Below are 17,855 nucleotides of genomic sequence, written 5' to 3'. Positions count from 1 at the left end.
ATGCACAATACCTGGGCGCTCAAATGTAACATATCAGAAAGTAGAGATTTATCATACTGCGTGGTCAGGGTCAACAGCTTTTCTTTGTGATTGACATATAAAAAGAAGAATATTCAGCCGGTACCTTGAGATAGCGCTCGGTATATGAAATGGCCGTAGACTACGGGCCGGCTGAATATTAATTCTGTTTGTTCACCTCCCGATGACGCAAAGAAAATAAACAGCTGTTTTATCATCCTTTGTGGTGAGGGCCAATCTACTGGATAGGTTACATTCAGAACATGTATTATAATCAGAGCTAATAGTCAATTACAGAAGGAAATAGGATTGTTATCAATGGCCCGCAGGTAATCTCACCCCCTGAAGAATTTCACTGATAAGCATAGCACAAGGATATTGCATTACTTACACCACAGACCCTTGGGTTTAGGAAGCAGAATTGGCCACCCTTGCCCTGAATGAGCCGCTGTCCCCTGATTTTGCAGAAAGTGCCAGATCCCCCATTTAGGCTGGATGAGCAGCTGAGCGTCCCCTCCGTGCCGGAGCCAAGGGAAGTGGCCCTGAATGATCTGCATTCATAACTTCTCTGTTCCCTTCTAAATATACAAGCATTTAGGGTGCAACTTTCTAATACACAAATATTACCTGTGGATGACCACATTATACTGATAGTGCAGGATTCAGGGCTACCGCCTGATCAGACAAACTTCCTAATGAAAAGGCTAGTTCTGTATGAGGAGCTCTCTGACGCCACCTTCAGCATCATCTCTAATCCAGCTGAGTAGTTCTAGTCCAGTTCTGGCTAGTTCACGTAACTACATTCATCACGCTTCAGTGAGGTCCGCACCGCTATAGTCGGCATTATTACAGGACAGTGTTGTCCCTACAAGTAGCCAGCTCTGCCATTCAGAAGTTTGGGAAAGCTGGGTGACAACCCCTGTGGCAGCTGTAATGACAATTCTATTAGCAGTCATCCAACATCCCAAAAAGCAGATGCATGTGGTAAAAAGTAATGTAGTAACTGGGCAAATGAGGACTAATTAGGGACAGGTTTGGAAAACTGCTAATTTTTCATTCCAAATGATTTCTGGTCCTGATGTAAGTGTGACCCTTCCAGAGTGCCTGTAGCCGGCTGCACGCTATATACAAGAAATCCATGGACAGAAAAGCCTTCCCGTCTGCTGAGAGTCATACAGAAAGACCACAGCTTTCCAGGACTGCACAACAGGAGCTGGCAGGAAGCAGGCACTACGCTTTATGGGAATGGGGGGACACAGAGGGGAGCAGAAAGCCGAAATCTCTACTGGCCACAATCCCTACTTGGTAGAAGGGTCCCTAGACAATAAGCCAATCACAAAGTGTCCCCATTCTAGGATCAAACCTGGCTGTTCACTCTCCCAGCAGCGCCACCACAGGGGAAATTAAACATTACACATTCAAAGTGGATTGTAATGCAGCACATGATGGGTAAGGTTGTGCACACTGGGGATTGACACTTTGAACTGGTCAGTCTCCCCTCCAACCGCTTCAGGTTTTAAAGAGTGTCTGGTGGGGAAAAAAAAGAAAGTGCAAGTCACTTTGAAGCAGCTCCTGATGCAATTCTCTCCTAACTAGTCACTGACCAACGATGAGACAGCAAAAAAAAACAAAAAAAAAAAAAACCTTGTGGGCTAGGGGACCACACTCTTCCAAAATGTCTCAACTGCTCATCAAAACCACTTTAGGATATGTGAACACGATGTCTATAAGATGCTAGAGAAGCTACCGTAGGTCTTCATAGTCAAAGCAAGCCACCTCACGTTAGCTAGCGACCTTTTTTCTGAAGCCTCACGACTGGTGGTTATGCGGCAGCTCTACTGTTGGCATCTTTATATTTTAATTTATTCACCATTTCCTAACCCTGAAGTGGTAAAATGACGCAAAAAAAAAAAAAAAAACACCTGAACATATGCACAGCAATATCGTTCTTGTCAATATCGTTTCTTGTTGTGCACGATTTTTTTTTTAGTTGTGGTTTTGTGGTACATTTTCAGGCAGATTATAAGAGGAATCCATCTGAAAAAAAATACCCATCATGAGCACTTGTCAAACAAGTTTCCTGGAGTGGTTTTCACTAGAAAAGTTTGAACATGTTAAAAAAAAAAAAAAAGCCACAGTGGTCATGAGATCTTTGCTTTGTAAGATGTAAGCGTTTTTTTTTGATGCATCAAAAAACGCAGCAATGTCAAGAACGCACCAAATACTCATGGTGGGAGCGGAGCCGTACAGACCACGGTGACATCTGGACACCATGTCTGAGCTTAGTCATTGGAGTGGATTCTTGCACTTTATTTTCAGCTCGCTCAGATATTTATCCTCCCAAGTGAGTTTTATACCTTCTCCAGGACGTCATCCAGAAGAGAGGATATTCCGGCAAGATAGGAACAATTGTTCTAAACAGATTTTTTCCAGTTTATTTCTTTCCAAGAATTGTCTGTGTAGATCGGTATGAGAAGCAGTGATCATCCGCACACATCTGAATAAAGGCACCATCTACTTCTTGCACAGTGCTGCCGGTTACACACCTTTGTTGTGTTACCATAGTACACAACAGTGCCATGTGTGGAGCATGCTCAGCATCTTCAGCTCCAAGACATCCGCCGATCACAAAGGAGGCAGAGAATAAAATGCACATGGCAACACACCGAGCTTTCTGATTGGACAGGGTGGCCTCCGACAGGCACGGCTGCTGTGGTTTCCTGCTCCTCTGGCAGCCGCCTGCTGTTTGTGTCTCCTCATGTGAGCTCAGCTGAGGCTGCTCCACTTCAGGAGACCAAGAGAGAACATCCACAAAAGTCCTACCATAATAACCAGGGAGTACGCCAGCAGCAAGAAGAAAGGCCCTGCTCACATTTACCTTACTCAGCTTCAGTCAGGAGTTCTGCTGATAAGAAGAATAGGATTTGTAGTAAGCCATAAGTGACGGATAGATGAGGGGGGGGGTCGACATCTGGCCATTGTTCTGCCTAACCTGCTGCACAACCTCTTTAGGTTACGCCAGTAGAGCCACCATTGTGCCAGAGTGAGGACCCCGACACACAATGCATAGTATCACAGCTTCCTGGAGCCCTAAAGACAAAAGTCAGACAAAACGGACAATTTCACCCATAGAAAATGATAATTGGGGAAATGAATGATAGCTAGCAACAAACTTACTTTATTGTTCAAAAGCGCTATTGGGCATGTTGGGTTTTCTCAGATGATCATAAGAACTGGCTGTATAATCGGCCGGAAAAAAAAAAAATCCACCATGGCCGATGCAGTGCGAGATGGTTTTATAGCCACTGACAACTCCATTTGTTAAATATCTATGGGGACTTTTAAAGGAGTAGTCTGCTGTCAGTCCTGACTTTTCATTGATTGGACACAGACCCACACCTAAGGCCACGTTCACCGTTCCGTATTTGTAAGCCAAAACCAGGAGTGGGTGAGAAATACAGACGTGGTGACGCAAGGTAAAAAAACTGAAATACTCAACGTGTGCACGTGGCCAAATAGAGGCAATTCATACATGAATAGACAGATATCTTACACCTGATGAGGCTGGTGTACTTACCTTCATCTTTCATGAAAATGTAACTCACTGTCTGACCATGTAGCCTTTATTGATAAGTCCTCAATGTCCTGCTGCCGAGATCTCACACTGCGCGGTATAAGCTGCAGACGTCAGTCAGACTGGAGAGAAGGAGACTCTTGGACTCCTGCATTTGATTTGAAATGGTTCACGACTCGTAAAATGCTCATCCTAATATTTATATTATTCACTAATATAGCGCCATTAATTCCACAGCGCTGTACAGACATCATCATCACTGTCCCCAATGGGGACACAATCTAGATTCCCTATCAGTATGTCTTTTGAGTGTGGGAAGGAAACTGGAGAACTCGGGGGAAAACCACGCAAACAAGGGGAGAACACACAAACTCCTTGCAGATGTTGTCCTTGGGGGGGTTTTGAACCCAGGACCCCAGCACTACCCTCAGGATTATAAAACCATGCTGACATGGATTTCCATAGCAACTACACCAACTTCATCAGGTCTTAGAGAGCTATTTAAAATGTATACAGAGGAGTCCGATTTAGGTATACAAATATATATCAAGAGTGGAAGCCAATATATTACTCAGGTACCACTGCGATTCTGTTTTTTTTTTTTTTTTTTGCCCAGTCAGGTTTTCTTGGAACATATGTATACCTCAAGGATTTGAGGGTGGAATACATACAGTGGTGTGAAAGAGTGTTTGCCCCCTTCATGATTTCTTATTATTTTGCATGTTTGTCACACTTAAATGTTTCAGATCACAAAACAATTTTAAATATTAGACAAAGATAACACAAAATGCAGTTTTTAAATTAAAGGTCATTATTAAGGGAAAAAGAAATACAAACCTTCAGGGCCCTGTGTGAAAAAGTGATTGGCCCCTAAACTTTGTAACTGGTTGGGCCACCCTTATCGCAAACACTCGATTGCAATTGAGGCTTCTAACTGGCAATGAGTCTTTTACAATGCTCTGGAGGAATTTTGATCCACTCATCTTTGCAAAATTGTTGTAATTCAGCCACATTGGAGAGTCTGAGCATGAACTGCCTTTTTAAGGTCAAGCCACAGCATGTCAATTGGATTAAAGGTCAGGACTTTGACTAGGCCACTCCAAAGTCTTAATTTTGTTTTTCTTAAGCCATTCAGATGTGGACTTGTTGGTGTGTTTTGGGTCATTGTCCTGCTGTATAACCCAAGTGCGCTTCAGCTTGAGGTCACAAACAGATGTCTGGACATTCTCCTTCAGGATTGTTTGGTAGACAGCAGAATTCATGGTTCTATTTACCACAGCAAGTCTTCCAGGTCCTGAAGCAGCAAAACAGCCCCAGACCACCACCATATTTTACTGTTAGTATGATGTTCCTTTTCTGAAATGCTGTGTTACTTCTTTGCCAGATGTAATGGGCCATACACCTCCCAAAAAGTTCAATTTTTGTCTCGTCAGTCCACAGAGTATTGTCCCAAAAGTCTTGGTGATCATCGAGATGTTTTCTGGCAAAACTAAGACAAGCCTTTATGTTCTTTTCGCTTAGCAGTGGTTTTCGTCTTGGAAATCTGCCATGCATGCCATTTTTGCCCAGTCTCTTTCTTATTATGGAGTCATGAACACTGACCTTAACTGACGCAAGTGAGCCTGCAGTTCTTTGGATGTTGCTGTGGGGTCTTTTGTGACCTTTTAGATGAGTCGTTGCTGTTCTATTGGGGTAATTTTGGTCAGCCAGCCACTCCTTGCAAGGTTCATAAATGTTCCATGTTTTTGCCATTTCTGGATAATGGCTCTCACAGTGGGTCGCTGGAGTCCCAAAGCAGTACAAATGGCTTTATGACCTTTTCCAGACTGATCGTTCTCAATTACTTTGCTTCTCATTTGTTCCTGAATTTCTTTGGATCACAGGATGATGTCTAGCTTTAGAGGATCTTTTGGCTTACTTTAATTTGCCAGGCAGGTCCAATTTAAGTGATATCTTGATCGAGAATAGATGTGGCAGTAATCAGGCCTGTGTGTGGCTAGAGAAATTGAACTCATCTTCCTAATGACACCAATGATATGATAAACCACATTTAAGTCATGCTTTTTTAAGCAAGGGGGGGGGTTCACTTTTTCACACAGGGCCCCCATAGGTTTGGATTTCTTTTTCTCCTTAATAAAGACCTTCATTTAAAAACTGCAATTTGTGATTACTTGTGTTATCTTTGTATAATATTTAAATTTGTTTTGTGATCTGAAACATTTAAGTGTGACAAACGTGTAAAAGAATAAGAAATCAGGAAGGGGGCAAATACTTTCGCACCACTGTACATTAAAACAGTTTGATAGAGCTAGAGTTAGCCATGTATGAACTATAGACAGACACCGGCAGAGGTGAGAGATCAGTGGGCCATTAGCATCTTTCATGCGATCTTGGTTACCCATGTAAGAATCCAAAAATCAGTATTTAAAAAAAAAAAAACGCTTTTCATCAAGGTCAATTTACAGAGCCAGATTTCTTGCCATAACGAACACTGATTGCTGAGAAAACAGGTTGCTTTTTAAACAGGTTAATACAAACGGTATGTGGATGAAGGATTATTAAATTTAGTTTGTTTTCTTTTCAGCTACATTTCCTGTGACTGCAGATTGCTGAAACCAGACGATGTGTAATATGCAGACTGCCAGGAGTTAGTGCTGCTGTCTCCTTGAGCAGATATATTGTGACAGCAAGTATGTGATTTGCATACTGGCGGTCACGTGAGGACTTACACCTTTTCTTGGTTCTCTCAGGTTAAGTGCCCACGTAGCGTTTTTACGGCTGCGAAAACGCTTGTAAAACAGTCTACCATGCAAAGCAATGTGAATTCGGATGTGCTGTGCACATGATGCGCTAATTAGCGCGCCGAATTCGCATTGCAAAACGCAGCATGACCATTTCTACCACGATTACGCTGCAAATTCGCGGCCATTGAGGAACATTGAAACGCAGCAAACCCGCAGGTATATGTGGATTTTCTGCGTTTCAATAAAATTCAATGGCCGCGAATTTGCAGCGTAATCGCGGCGCGTGTGGTACCCAGGATGAAGAGGAGGCTACAACTCCTCTTTATCCCTGCTACCACGCGGTGAAAAAAAGAAATAAAGTTAAAAATAAACAAATCCTGTATATTCACCTCTCCGGCGGCCCCCAATCTGCGTCCCGCGGTGTACTGTCAGGACCTGCGGTGACGTCATTTAGTCACCTGATGGTCACGTGACGTCGGTGGTCAGGTGATGGTCGCGTGACCATCAGCTGACTAAATGACGTCACTGCAGGTCCTGACAGTACACCGCGGGACGCCGAAGAGAGAGGATCGCTGCCGGGAGCAGACTGGAGAGGTGAGTATACAGGTTTTTTTTTTTTTTTTTTTTTTTTTACTATAGATGCTGCATTTAAAGCATCAGTTGTTCACACATTATAAATCCATGCCGGTTGCATGGATTTATATTGTGTGACCAACTTGTCAAGCACTTTTCCAAGTGATGCTCAAAACTTGGAAAACTGCTTGAAAAAACGCATGTAAATCTGCTACGTGGGCACAGACAGCCTCAGTGTTCTATGTAGAGAAGCTGGTGGGCAAGTCACATGCTTTTGATCAGATGATAAAGGCTCAACAAGCAAGCTGGATCCTGACAATCTGAAGTCACATCTAGGGACTGCAGAGATGTAACAGACGCCCAGAAAGCCCCTATAACAGGACTGCAGCCTAAGTATGGTATGTATAGTTGGCAGCACATCCCCTATTTACAGAGGGAGATGTGCTGCTGACAGTGATTATCAATTAGCTGCATAAAATATGCAATCAACAGCTCAATCAGCAGCCATGGATGACTTATGTGTTTGGAATATATCAATCTTTGTAGTAATGATCTGATATTAGTAATGGCTATGGTGCCTTATTTTCAATATTAGAAATAATGGCCGGCCAGATCCATGTGTGGGGCATATGGCTGCGTGAGATAAATTTGCAGCGGGTGATGTGTAGTGGGGACAGAGGGTATTTTTTGTTGTGGGATATTTGCATTTTCCAGCTGTGTGTCATCAGCTTCCTTATATATCGCACTAATATACTGGCAGGTCCTGAAGGAGTCAGATTGCAGTCTGATCCTTACTGGGGACAGGTACTATTGTGAGCGAATACGGTCTATATGGGGTGGTGAAATAGTATAGTGCTACATAAACAGAAAATGGAGACAATGCTCAAGGCCCCATGACTGTACAGGACCATATGCATCTGCAGCATTTATGCGAAATCACAGGAAATCCTACTAGAGCACTGGTAGAAGCTGTGGCTCGGCTGTGTCGGCCTCGGGCCTCGTCTTTTACATGAAAGCCTACGCTGAAGGTTCTGTACAGATTCTTCCAAGCACAAAATCAAGTTGTAACATCGGTCAAAAATCAGTGACCTCCTGGCTGCTGCTCCTCAGTTATTGACGTCACATAGTAACAAACACTCAGCTAGCACAGGAGTCAGGAAATTGGGAAGTCAGAACAATGAACAAAAAGTTACATGAAGCCATGAGAAAACTCACTGTGCTGCAAAAGTCATCTGTTTCACTGTAACAGCCCCAGCCCCGAGTGTTTAGTTACCAGAGGACCGCATCTACCAACACTGACTAAACCTGAAAACCTACACACGTCTTAGCAAGAATCCTTGAAGATCAAAAACCCAAGGTCTGTGCTATTTTCAGCAGATCTATGTTAAATATGCAGGCTGATGGAAAGAAAACATTCAGAATTATCTCCAAGTGGGGGGGAGGAGGTGGGAACAGCTCAGCCATGGGGCTCGGCTATTGGGTGCACACAGGAAGAAAGCAAAATAAAGACCCTTTATAAGAGGGCTCAGCTTCCAAATGAAGTGGGGGGAAAATAAGCCCAGGCGCCCAAAAAGTTAGGCAATTAACTCCTTCTCTCCAAAAAGTAACAGGGAGAGCGTCTGATATTTAAAGAACTGCCCAGTTTAGGAAGATAGCAATCTGTGAAGTGTTGGTACTCAGCACCGTAATCAAGAGATGACAGACAATATATAGATCTTTTATAACCCATAAAGTAGCTTTGCTGTGCAGGTGTCAGATGTGAAAGGGCCTGTCCACTTTTACATACCCTCTCAACAACCCCCCCCCCCCCCAATCATGTTTATTCCTTGGACATGTGCACAGACAGTCTCAATGAACAACATGGTCCGAGCGCAATCCAATGTTTTGAGCGATCACGCACAGACCAAAACTATGGTCGTCAGCACAAGCCCTAACACTGATTGGTCTGCATAGTGTAGCACTGCACCCCCTTCTAATGCTGGGTTTACACGTCTTAACCATGGTTGTTAAAAGGGGTTGTCCACTACTGGAGAACTGCTACTTAATTCACGTCATTGGCCATTGGCGCTGAAATGATTAAGCAGTAGTTAACCATTAGTAGACTGCCAATTTGCTACATGCAAGTTAATTGGTGGCCATTTAATAGCACATTTAGACCAGATGACCGCACTTCAATGTGCACAGAGCAATCATTCTGTTCACGAAATATCTTTGTTCTCAGCAAACATATCCTGTTTACACAGGATGATGTGCTGCCGAGAACAAAACATTGCACCCAATGAACGGGTGTGATTGTTGTTGTTTTTTGTTTTTTTTCCCAGTCTAAAAACAATATAACAGTTTTCCCTGCAGAGTGGCGTTCATGGCCATAGAGTAGTACAGACCTGCACAGCACTAAAGCACCACTGCAGACCCTCCCTCAACCAGACCCTCACAGGGGATTCATGCAGACCCAGCCACAGGCAGCATAAATTCAGACACTGGATGCATTTCTGCAGCCATATATATTGAAGCATTTCAGAGAAAACAGACTTTGAAAAGCCAACTGGGGACTACGAGTCTTGGATGACTAGTCTGAGGTGGGTCACTGGTGGCTTTTCCCTGCCCCTCTCCCCATGGGTGTGAATAGCGAGAGACAGGTCAGTCTAATGGAGCGGGGCAAGGAGCAGCTGCCTCAACGACTAGTCATCCAAGACACAGGGACCCTGGCCGGCTTTTCAAAGTATGAAACTCTGCGGCAGCCCAGAGAAAACAAAGAAAAATACACAAGGCTGCAGTAATGCAATGTCTGGTCCATGCTGCATGTGGTTTTGGCTGCATGGATCTCCCGACAGATTCCCTTTAAAGGCTCGAGCCCACCTATTAAGTGATTTCATATCACTATACCATGATGGGAACAGCCCATAAGGTGCTGCTGCGGTAAACATGCTTTAAAAGGGATACTTAAGAAGGGTCCAAACTAACTAGCAACCAGGGCTGTGGAGTCGGTATAAAATGGACCAACTCCGACTCCTAAAATATATAAGAAATTGGGTACAGTAGTTCAATGCAGTTTGTGGGGAATATTTTTTCATAAGAATTTGGGAAAGTTATAAAATGTCCTATAAATGTCTGTCCTATTCCTGATCTAAGGGTCTAGACTTTTAGTGGATATTAATCTGTGCTACAGTAAATTTATCACTTAAATATGGGCCATGTATGAGGGAGTCGGAGTCATGGAAATTGAGGAGTCGGAGGTTTGGCTTACCGACTCCACGGCCCTGCTAGCAACCACCTAAATGGGTTCCTAGGCCTCATTCAGACATCTATGAAACACCGTTTGAGTATGGACCAAGGTGCACGGACTGGAGCTGGGGCTCTTGACCTGACATATATGAGGCTGTCGAGTTCGGGTCAGGAGACCTGAGGCCAGTCTGTACTCAGCCTAAACCATTAGTGAAATAACAGAGCAAATCTATTCAAACTAAAGCTACCTAAAGTATTACCTATCCAATACTCACCAATCATTTCCAACATTACCTACAATCCGGTACCGGCCCGCGGCTAAAGCCTGTACTGGTAGGGCAGCACGGTGGCTCAGTGGTTAGCACTCCAGCCTTTCAGTGCTGGGGTCCTGGGTTCAAATCCCACCAAGGACAACATCTGCAAGGAGTTTGTATGTTCTCCCTGTGTTTGCATGGGTTTCCTCCGGGTTCTCCGATTTCCTCCCACACTCCAAAAACATACTGATAGGGAATCTAGATTGTGAGCCCCAATGGGGACAGCGACAATAATGTATATAAAAATAAAGATTTTTATTATTATTACTGGCCTTTACACCTGAGCAGCACAGCTGGCATGAGCTACAGGGCAGCAGAGCAGTAACTGCCAACAACTGACTATGTGGGCCCTATATAAACAGAAAAAACATTGTATATGCCACTTATATTACTTTAGCAGAAAAAGGCTAAAGTATAAACACATGGAAAGTAGTGGCAGGGCCCAAATCAAACCTATTTTTTTTTTTACCAGGTTTCAGTTTGGAAAGTGCCAAGTGGTTGCCTCAAATTCAGAAAACATACACCAATATGCATGTATAAAGAGGAAAAAAAACAAAAAAAAGGGACTAATGTAAAGTGACTAACAATTATCTCCCATTGCAGAAGTTCACCTGCAGATAAATGGTCAGTCAAAATGGCCCAAGTCAGACATTTCAGCCGACTTGCCTAGTATGCACAGGTAGACTTGCTACCAGGATTTTAAAACACATAAAACTTTGAATTTTTTGCCCCAAAATACATAAAATTTAAGGCGCATTCAGACGTCCGTGCACATAGGTCCGAGATCAGACCATAACGCATGGACTGGCCGAGCATGACAGCCTTATAGAAATAGATGATGCAGTCACCCTGGGGTAGGGAGACCTGCAGCCTGTCCGTGCATTGCTGTCCGATCTTGGACCGATTTGCAGGGCCGTCTAAATGCCCCCTTAGATACACTAAGAAATGCCTTTAGCTTTTGAAATTTCTGGAAACTTGATGACAATTTACACATATCCAACCCTAAGGGTATGCGCATATGGAGATTTTTTTTTTCGAGGCAGACAAAGATAACATTTAGGCAGGACAACAACCAGTGTGCGACCGTTCACAAGAACGCCCTTATTGGCCCATGTACACATGCCAGCGATTGGATTGTGTATGTTCGTATAGAAATCGACAGCAGCACATCACTGAGTAAACGGGATCTTTTGCTGAAAACATGAAGTTGTATGAAGTGTATGGGGGCAGAGTAGTATGAACGGTCACCGTTCCCTTCAGTATTCCTTGCCCTGTGTAAACAGCCGCCAACTGACTTGTATATAGTTGTTCATCACTCGTTAACGGAACGAAATTGGCTCGTCTAAACAGACAGAGTGACTGCACATCCTCATCAAAAGCAAGACAAGGTAGGCCAGACCAACATCAAAACACTCCCCGACCGCTGCCTAATATAGGGCAGAATTATTAGGTAAGGAAGTTTACATGTCTGGTCATATTACCCGGAATATTTATAGAGCGACACTATTTATAAGTGACTCTAAACAAGTCCAGAGGAAATGCTGGGCAGCAATAAGCCTGTATTTATTGGTAAATGACACGTCCTAAAATACAATAAAACGAACGGTGCAGAAATATTCACGTCAGAATGTAACATTTCCGTAAAAACACCTTTAGTCTATCTTCATTTACTCAGAACCAAAAGTCCTAAAACACCATTATGTCGTGGAATGCACCACAGACAAAGGACGACTGACTGCAGCGCTCCGGATATGAAAGATCGGACAAAATCAAATTATACCAGTGCAGACAAACTGGTGAGAAGTCATTGTCTGCGGCCATATAACAGTCCAGTCCCTGATCCGCTCCAGTGTGAACACCAGCACCAGGTTATTTCTGGAGTGGAAGGTTGGGGAGATACAACTCTTCACGGCTGTAATGTGATCTATATTCCACCCAAGACAAGCTTGCTTTTGTACAGATCAGCTGCTCCTCAGAATACTACACAACCTGCCAGCTCAGCTATTCATTGGCTTAACTCTTCCCTGCCTGGCATCTCAATCACAAGAAACCCTACACCCTATAAAGAAAAGCCTGACTGTTCTGGTGAACCTGGACTGATAGGGAGAAGGAAGGACACTAATCATTACAATGTGTGCCCAAACTACAGGCCGAAATCTGGGGACAGTACAGACAGCACCAGCCCAAACCGCACACTGCTGCCGCACACTCAGACTGCTGCTGGCACCATTGTTTGTTTGTAATGTGGAAAAGACAAATAAAAGCTTATTTAAAATAAACAAAAATAAAGCTTGAGATATACAACACACAATACAAAGCCAGACACTGCTACAGTGCAGCCTCCCCCAGTGTCACACCATACTAGCGGTCGGTGGCTGCTCTTCATGTTAGGTGACATTATATCTACAGAGCAGGGTGACAGCAGGAGGAGGCGGTGTGTGTGTGTGTGTGTGTGTGTGTGTGTGTGTGTGTGTGTGTGTGTGTGTGTGTGTGTGTGTGCAGAAGGAGATAATGTGTGACTACAATGGAGTCAAACCATTACTGTACACACCAAGGCTGCACAGCTGAGAAGTCAGGAGTGGAGGAGACAAAGGGAAGGATGAAGGCCCAGGAAGGAGACAGGCAGTGCCCATGTAATAGGTGCCCATCGCATACTTGTCAGCAGGTGTAGACGTGCACCACTAATGCTGCCATGTCCAGCTGACTGTAAGCTCATAGGCACAGGATCAGTCTGGAGACCTGTGTGACAGCCAGACTACACACAGACCTGGGGTACAGACCTGGAGTACTGAGGGCACAGAGACCAGAACAATTCTGGGGTGGAGAAGGGGCAGAGAGAAGAGATCAATGGGGAACACAGAGGGAAGAGAGCTTGAGACAGACAATAGCAATACTGGGGTGAAGGGGGACAGAGACAAGAGCACTGCAGGAGGGAAGTGGGGGCGCAGAGACAGCAGCCATATTGGGGGGGGGGGGGCACTGACACCAGAGCAATACTGGGAATGGGGGGGGGGGGGGGGCACAGACAAGAGGAGTACTAGAGGCACAAAGACAAAAGTAATATTGGGGAGGGGGGAGCACAGGGAGGAGAGTAATACTGGGAAAGGGGGGCACAGAGACAACAACAACAGTATTGGTGGGGGGGGGGGACACAGAGGCCAGAGCAATACTGAGGAGGGGGCAGAGACAACAACAATCCTGGAGTTGGGGGGGCACAGAGACAAGAGCAGGGGCCCGGCCTTGCCAGCCGCAGACGATCCTGCTTACCTCTGTCTGGCTTCATCCTCTCGGCGGTGTCACAGGAGGACTTCATGCTGGGTCCTCCTCCCGGGGGTCCTCCTCTCTGGGGGCACTTTTTGTTATGAGAAGTCGCACATCAGTGGGCCCTGTGCTCAGCAGACACCTGCCCCCTCCGCCCGGTGCCCACACTATTTATAAACTGCGGGCAGCTTCCATCACACACAGACGTGGGGAGCCCGCGGGCTGTGCGATCGGCGGGTGACTCACCCGATAGGGTCACCGCCAGACAATCCACGTCTGGTTTGTGCCTACAAGGCGGACCCTGCCATCCGCACAGCTGATTCCTGCCCCCTCCTCCTCTCCTCCCCGCCAGGTCACAGCTGACACATTGTCACTCCAGTTAATCAATAAGCGATCAGCAAGGTCGCCGATCAATCGGGTCACTGGAGACTGGAAGGAATGTGCGATGTGATCGCCGCGATCTCCTCGGTCACGAGGGCCTCAGTGACGTCCCCTCAGTGTAATATCGCTGCCCACTAACCTCGGTGACCTGGCCCCGCTTCCCCCACCCGAGCTAATCCCACTGCCATCCTCCCTCTCCCGGCATCGTCTGCCCTCCCGCTACATGTAACCCAGGCTCTGCCCAATGCCTTCCCAAGGCTCGATCCGCTGCACCATCTCCCCCGGCCGGTACTGTGGGGCCCCCTCCTGTCCTCCTCTCCCCCTGGCCTCAATACGAAGGGCCACTGCCCGGACCATGAGCGCCCCCCTGAGACAGGGGAAGTTACAGAGCAGTGGGGAGCCTGCACTCATCAACTTGTCAGCGGAGAGGCAAGTCAGTGAGTGTCCGCCCGACCCGTCCGCGCAGCGCAGAGCCGCCTGCTGTCACCCCGCTGACCCCACCACCCTCCTCACTGTCTCCCGACTGTCACAACACTGTCTATACAGCGGCCCGACGGGTCACGTGTCCCAACAACAGCCAATCCCCTGTCGTCACTTCCTCTGGCACTTGAGGCTCCGCCAGGAACCGCGTTGCCGTGGTAACGAGACCGTGAGAACCCTCCGGTGCTGTGAGCAGTGCGGGGTGTGACGGAGGGGAGGGGCTCACAGCGCTGCGCCCGGCGCAGATAAAGGGTGCATGTACCGTATACACCGAGGCGCCGCACCGAGGCACAGGGACCAGTGTACAGTCACAAAAGTTAGGGTGAAGGACTGCGCATGCGTGGCCAAGTGCCGCTGGAGTCGGTGTGTGGACGACTGCGATAGTGTGTGGACGGCCTCGTTCAGTATTTGGTGCGTATTCTACCTCAGTAGCTGTAAGCCAAAACCAGCAGTGGAACAATCAGAGAAATAGTATAATAGAAACATATCACCACTTCTGTATTTATCACCCACTCCTGGTTTTGGCTTACAAATACTAAGGTAAAATACTGAACGTGTGAACATGGCCTTACACTGACATGCAGGCAGTGGCCTCCTCCGTGTAATCAGGAGCCCCCTCTGCTGGGTGAATAGGGTGCATATTTCTAGCAATGGTTCCCGATCTCTGGCACAATTCCTGCTTTGGGAACATGTCTGGAAAACTTTCTAAAGATTTTCCACACAAATGCATTTTTTTTTTTTACAAATCACGGTGAGGGACGGCATGGACTCCACTGTGGGGGTTTAGTGAGCATTAACCCCTTCCATACTTCATCTTTGGTTTTCCCTCCCTTTCTTTTGTTATTTTTCTGTCACCCTCGCCGTACTGGACGAGTTATAACGTTGAATGACACTTCCATGTTTCCTACCATACAATGCGATAGAATGGTAAAAAAACCAGCAATCCCACCATAGTTTGTGAGTTTTGTTTTCTATGGTGTTCACTGTGCAGTAATGTTCTGGCAGCGTGATTTTCCAGAACAAGTAATTTCCCTCACAATTTATCAAAAAATATTTCATCCAGTATATATAGAAATAATTTCATAGCAATATATTCACCACTGTGAAAATTACATCCAGACTGCGATACGGCTTCAGCGAGCTTCCAGCTGCAGACAGATCCTCGGTGTGGTTCATGCGCACATGAGCGCTTCCATGAACAGGAGGTCAGAGACACTGATCAACGATGGGGGAAACCCACCTGCAACGACGTTTCAGGGACCTCCCCCTTTCTTAAGCTTTCTCCCTCTCCTAGCCTACCAAGTGATGCGATTGATATCAATCGTGACATTTAGGGGGTTAATCATCCCAGGTTGGTGCGATCATCGCTCCTGGCAGTGACAGCCAAGGCTCAGCTGTCACCTAAGCCGAACTCCCGGTGACGATTGCGCGGGCACAGCTCCTGTGCCGTGTATGATCGCCATGATGTACCCATGCGTCAAAGGTCAAGAACCCATATCCAACCATGGTGTATGGGCAGAGCCGGCATCAGCACCCAGCGTACCCAGGCAAATGCCGGGACCCTGAACCATCAGAGGGGCCCACTTGCTGTCGGGGCCCAGGCCGCTTCCCTGGCACTTCACCAGACATGGCTGTGCACAGTACAGCTGTGTTTTGTAGTAATGACACGGCAGGGGCGATACTGCGCCTTTAATTTTGCTTGTGTGTCGCCCCTGCCTTGTCATTACTACCAGACACAGCCGCACAGCGCACTGCCATGTCTAGTGAAGTGCCGGCAATCAAACACCGCCGGTGGCCCTGCACAGCCACATACCTAAGGAGCTGCTGGACTGAACACAGGCCGGGGGCAGGTGAGCGAGACTTCCCCAATCCCCATATTAAAAATATTTGTAATGTGTGTGTGTGTGCATGTATGATGTGAATATTACATTTTTCACTCTTTGTTTCATTACAGCCATTTGGTAAATTCTAATAAGTTCATTTTTTTTCTCAATGTACACTCTGCACCCCATCTTGATTGAAAAATAACAGAAATGTAGAATTTTTTGCAAATTTATTAAAAAAGAAAAACTGAAATATCACATGGTCATAAGTATTCAGACCCTTTGGTCAGACACTTAAATTTAAGTCACATGCTGTCCATTCCCTTGTGATCCTCCTTGAGATGGTTCTATTCCTTCATTGGAGTCCAGCTGTGTTTAATTAAACTGATAGGACTTGATTTGGAAAGGAACACACCTGTCTATATAAGACCTCACAGCTCACAATGCATGTCAGACCAAATGAGAATCATGAGCTCAAAGGAACTGCCCAAGGAGCTCAGAGACAGAATTGTGGCAAGGCACAGATCTGGCCAAGTTTATAAAAGAATTTCTGCATTGCTCAAGGTTCCTAAGAGCACAGTGGCCTCCATAATCCTTAAATGGAAGAAGTTTGTGACCACCAGAACTCTTCCTAGACCTGGCCGTCCAGCCAAACTGAGCAATCGTGGGAGAAGAGCCTTGGTGAGAGAGGTAAAGAACAACCCCAAGATCAGTGTGGTTGAGCTCCAGCGATGCAGTAGGGAGATGGGAGAAAAATCCACAAAGTCAACTATCACTGCAGCCCTCCACCAGTCGGCCTTTATGGCAGAGTGGCCCGACTGAAGCCTCTCAGTGCAAGACATATGAAAGACCGCATAGAGTTTGCTCAAAAACACATGAAGGACTCCCAGACTATGAGAAACAAAATTCTCTGGTCTGATGAGATGAAGATAGAACTTTTTGGTGATAATTTTAAGCGGTATGTGTGGAGAAAACCAGGCGCTGCTCATCACCTGCCCAATACAATCCCAACAGTGAAACATGGTGGTGGCAGCATCATGCTATGGGTTGTTTTTCAGCTGCAGGGACAGGACGACTGGTTGCAATTGAAGAAACATGAATGCGGCCAAATACTGAGATATCCTGGAGGAAAACCTCTTCCAGAGTGCTCTGGACCTCAGACTTAGCCGAAGGTTCACCTTCCAACAAGACAATGACCCTAAGCACACAGCTAAAATAACACAGGAGTGGCTTCAGAACAACTCTGTGACCATTCTTGACTGGCCCAGCCAGAGCCCTGACCTAAACCCAATTGAGCATCTCTGGAGAGACCTGAAAATGGCTGTCCACCAACATTCACCACCCAACCTGATGCAACTGGAGAGGATCAGCAAGGAAGAATGGCAGAGGATCCCCAAATCCAGGTGTGAAAAACTTGTTGCATCATTCCCAAGAAGTCTCATGGCCGTACTAGCTCAAAAGG

At 46.0% G+C, this 17,855-nt stretch overlaps 1 protein-coding gene across 2 annotated transcripts in view; it reads right to left on the bottom strand.

Annotated features, from left to right (window-relative positions):
- Positions 1-14,816, bottom strand: part of ATOSA (atos homolog A) — a 49,968-nt gene extending 35,152 nt beyond the window's left edge. The window contains exon 1 of one of the 2 annotated variants that reach the window (XM_073653020.1): positions 13,716-14,816. In XM_073653020.1, coding sequence (XP_073509121.1) covers positions 13,716-13,761 — 46 coding nt within the window. In that variant the 5' untranslated portion in view covers positions 13,762-14,816. The remainder of the gene's footprint in view (positions 1-13,715) is intronic. The other variant, XM_073653019.1, reaches the window with a different exon arrangement.
- Between the last annotated feature and the right edge of the window lie 3,039 nt (positions 14,817-17,855).

The sequence above is a fragment of the Phyllobates terribilis genome, unplaced genomic scaffold, assembly GCF_046119375.1.
Source record: "Phyllobates terribilis strain yellow unplaced genomic scaffold, ASM4611937v1 Scaffold_11__3_contigs__length_659146591, whole genome shotgun sequence".
NCBI lineage: Eukaryota > Metazoa > Chordata > Amphibia > Anura > Dendrobatidae > Phyllobates > Phyllobates terribilis.
Note: the sequence above shows the minus strand (reverse complement) of the source record. Positions and strands in the feature narration are given on the sequence as shown.